The sequence below is a fragment of the Jaculus jaculus genome, chromosome 4 (genome assembly GCF_020740685.1).
Source record: "Jaculus jaculus isolate mJacJac1 chromosome 4, mJacJac1.mat.Y.cur, whole genome shotgun sequence".
NCBI classification, from domain to species: domain Eukaryota; kingdom Metazoa; phylum Chordata; class Mammalia; order Rodentia; family Dipodidae; genus Jaculus; species Jaculus jaculus.
This window is the reverse complement of record NC_059105.1, coordinates 152,831,571-152,835,461: the sequence shown is the minus strand read 5'-3', so window position 1 is coordinate 152,835,461 and position 3,891 is coordinate 152,831,571. Positions and strand designations below refer to the sequence as shown.

Sequence of the window (3,891 nt, the reverse complement as noted above, 5' to 3'; positions counted from 1 at the left end):
TTGAAAGTTGTAGCTAATTATCTCTGATACTCAGATAATTCTTGAGTTACTCTTGCGAAAGTCAAGTATATATTATCAGATCTTTCTATTCTGAACTAATCTGACCCAGATATCACATGTTTTATTATTTTAATGTTTTGATCACAAAGTGGCAGTTTTTACTTTCCTACTAATTGTGGGCTTATAAAAGAGTATTTTCAATTTGCATTCAGTTTTCCAAGGGAGATGATACTTGTTTCAGAATGTTGCAGACTTGCCTCTTCTTCATTGTACTTTTCAGAACATTTATTACTTCCCTATTCCTTAGACTATAAATAAAAGGGTTTAATAAAGGAATTACAAGAGTATAAAAGATAGCAACAGGTATATCTTTATCTCCTTCATTAACTGAACTTGGCCGAGCATACATGAACAGAAGGGAACCATAGAATATGGACACAGACAGGAAGTGGGAGGCACAAGTAGATAAGGCTTTGCTTCTTCCCTCTTTGGACTTCATTGTGAATATTGTGAAAAGTATATAGAGATAAGACACGAGGACTATGGTAATCGTAAAGATTTGGATTGAACCTGCCAAGATAAATAATATCAACTCATTGATATATGGGTCCACACAGGAGAGTCTATATAATGGAAGGACATCACAAAAAAAGTGACTGATTACATGAGACCCACAGAAAGTTAATCTCAGCAGAAGCCCTACTTCAACCATAGGATGCAGGTTTCCTGCTATGTATGCTCCTGTGATCATCTGAAAGCAGAGTCTTTTGGACATCATGGTGTGGTATTGCAACGGGCTGCATATGGCCACGTAGCGGTCATAGGCCATGGCTGCCAGAAGAAAGCAGTCTGTGGTTTCAGCAAGACAGAGGAAATAGAACTGCGCCATGCATTCATACAGAGTAATCCTTTTGTCTACAGAAAAGAAGTTCTCTAACATCTTGGGAGTGATGGCTGAGGAGCAACAAGAATCCATCAGAGCCAGGTTGCCCAGAAAGATGTACATGGGTGTGTGAAGACGACGTTCCATGTAAATCAAGACCACCAAACCCAGATTGCCCACCATGGTGATCAGATAGATGGCAAAGAACAGCAGGAACAGAAGAATCTTCAGGTCTGGGCGATCTGTAAATCCTATGAGGATAAATTCTGCTCTCCCAGAGTGATTGTCCCCATTCATTTCCAGCTTGATTTCTAACCAAAGAAAAAGTTAGTATGATTATAACCGTGAACCTATATTTTCTGTTTACTTTGTTGTTATAACAGTTGAAAGCTTCCTCTTTAAGCATCACACCTGTTTCTGGAATTCTAAGAGGATGCTTAAAGTGAAAAAAAATATAAATTTATTATATCTATGAAAGTTTAAAAAATGCAATTCCTCATATTTGAATCTTTGTTCCAAAATAATTTTGATTACAGATGTTTTAAATTCCCCTGAAATAAGTTGTTTGAAGTAAGTTCTCCAATAACTGTGATTTCACTTGTAGAGTTGCTTATATGTTTAACAAAAGGAAGAAATGTTTTGAAAATATATTACAATGTGCTTGACATATGCTTTGGAGTTTGCCCCCAGATAACTAAAGACTAAGAATTGAATAGTTCATTTGTTTAAAATAAAATTACTCCATAAACTTTTAAAAAAGATCTTCACCTTTCTCATCCATTTCAGTGTCATATACATTTTCATAAAAATATCCATGCCAAAAATATCCATGCCATTATTCTCATTGTTTCCAAACATTTAGAAACCTCCTCTGTTTTATAACTCGTTTATTATATACAACATACAATGGTGTTTAGCTTTTTATTTTATTTCTCTGAGGCAGGCTGCCAGGCTGCCAGGCTGACCCAGAATTCACTCTGTAGATCAGGCTGGCTTTAAGGGCATTGTGATCATCCTGTCTCTGCCTCCTGTGTGTTGAGATTATAGATAGAAGCCTAAGGCCAACATCAATGCTGTTTAAAAAAGTTTTTTTTAATTTGTTTTGTCAATGCCCCAGACCACATTGATCTCATTTATGAGACTATGGGACATGTTATCAAACAACTAGCAACCCAATAAATTCCCTTTCTTTAATTTTTGATCCTCCCCTGGTCTTCTTTCCCCTTCTTCTCTTCTCCCCTTCCTCTTCTCCCTTCTCTCCCTCTCTTCCCTGCCTTCCTCTCTCCCTTCCTTCCAACAAGAGATTGAACTTCAGACCTTGCACATGCTCAGCAAGTGCTCTACCACTGAAATTATTTCCAGCCGTTTGTTTATTTATCTTTTAGCATTTTATTTTGAGATAGACTCTCTGGAAATTACTTATTCTTTCTTTGAAAACACCCTGTAATCCAGAAAGCCTTCAACATGTGGTCCTTCTGCTTTAGACTCTAGAATAGCTGGGATTACAAACCTGTATCACCAGGCTCAGCTAAACTTCACAACTTTTCATGCATAATGCACCTTGTTTTGTTTTTCTATGTGTATCTAAACAATATTCTTACTATATTACAAGAATTTTGAAATTAACTGTTACTTATGTGAAACACATCAGTAAATACAGTGAGGAGAGCCAATAATTAATTCAATTCTAACTCCATCCTAATGACTTGGGACAGGTCATCTTGTTTGCAGTATTCTTTGTTTTATCAAGTTTCTTATGTGAAGAGTATGCAAGGTAAAGTTTCAAAATCACCTTGTGAAAAGTAATATCTTATGACATATAAGTTGACTTTTCTACTCTTCTGCTATTTCCTCTGAAAATTAGATGTTCTCCAAAATACACCAGAGTACATAAAAACAGTTCATTTTTTTTCATTTCTCTTTGTAACACATAGAAAAGAGCCAATCCCTTAAATTCAATAATTTAAAAGGCTGCTGGCTCTAAATATTTAGTGGTTCACTGAGAAATAGTAACTGACAAATTTAATCATACAAATCCCAAGGTCAAAATGGGTTTGCATTTCTATAATCAAAACAGTTAAAGATGGCAGTAGAGAATTATTTGCTCTAGAACATTAATTTTATACTATTTAATGAGTCAGTTAAAATAAAATTTGCTTTCAATGCATGCTTGCATTTTTAAAGAGAGTCTCTGTGGTCCTACCTGTACACTTTGAAATTCTATGTTAGAATCAGAAAGTAAGATAGATTGTAATATTGTACCTTATCCTAGTTCTCTGCAACTTTGAATTTTACATAGTGCTATACAGATAAGATAGGAGTTACAATCTAGGAACAATGAAATTTGTAAAAAAAAAAAGTTAAAGAAGTAAATACTTATTTTTGCTAAATTAAACATAAGTTAGAATCTTACTGATTACCTCAAGAGATGGTCGAATGAGTATTCTGCTTTACAGTGAAGGTCTCAGAAGGTGAAAATATACATGTACCTTAACAGCTAAAATAATTGTGACTGAGGAGATGAAAATTTCAGAGTTGACCTTCAGGTCATAATAATTTTGTCCCTTACACTGCAAAGTTAAAGTCTTCTGACAACTCCCAAGGGTATTGCCCTATACTGTCATCAGCATTTCTACAGAGTTTAAGTCCTTAGTAATACAAACTATTTGAAATTAATTAAAAATGTCCTCTGAGGGCTGGGGAGATGGCTTATTGGTTGAGGTCCTTCCTGCAAGCCAAAGGACCTAGGTTTGATTCCCCAGGATCCACATAAACCAGATGCACAAGGTGGTGCATGCATCTGGAGTTTGTTTGCAGTAACTGGAGGCCCTGGTGTGCCCATTCTCTCTCTCTCTCTCTCTCTCTCTCTCTCTCTCTCTCTCTCTCTCTGCTTCTCTCTCTCTCTCAAATATTAAATAAATAAATATCCTCTGAGAAAATGAAGTTAAAGGAAATGATCTTCAGTAAAATCCACTTGAAGACTGTCTTGCTGATTTATTTACATATGT

At 35.6% G+C, this 3,891-nt stretch overlaps 1 protein-coding gene across 1 annotated transcript; it reads right to left on the bottom strand.

Moving 5' to 3' along the window:
* Window positions 1–208: 208 nt before the first annotated feature.
* On the bottom strand, window positions 209–1,180 carry LOC101597711 (olfactory receptor 5K3-like). Its single transcript, XM_004663271.2, has one exon. The coding sequence runs from the start codon at window positions 1,178–1,180 to the stop codon at window positions 209–211; it is 972 nt and encodes a 323-aa protein (XP_004663328.2).
* Between the last annotated feature and the right edge of the window lie 2,711 nt (window positions 1,181–3,891).

What these genes read in the sequence shown, in the direction of transcription:
- LOC101597711 (XM_004663271.2), bottom strand. Translation starts at nt 1,180, where the DNA reads ATGAATGGGGACAATCACTCTGGGAGAGCAGAATTTATCCTCATAGGA.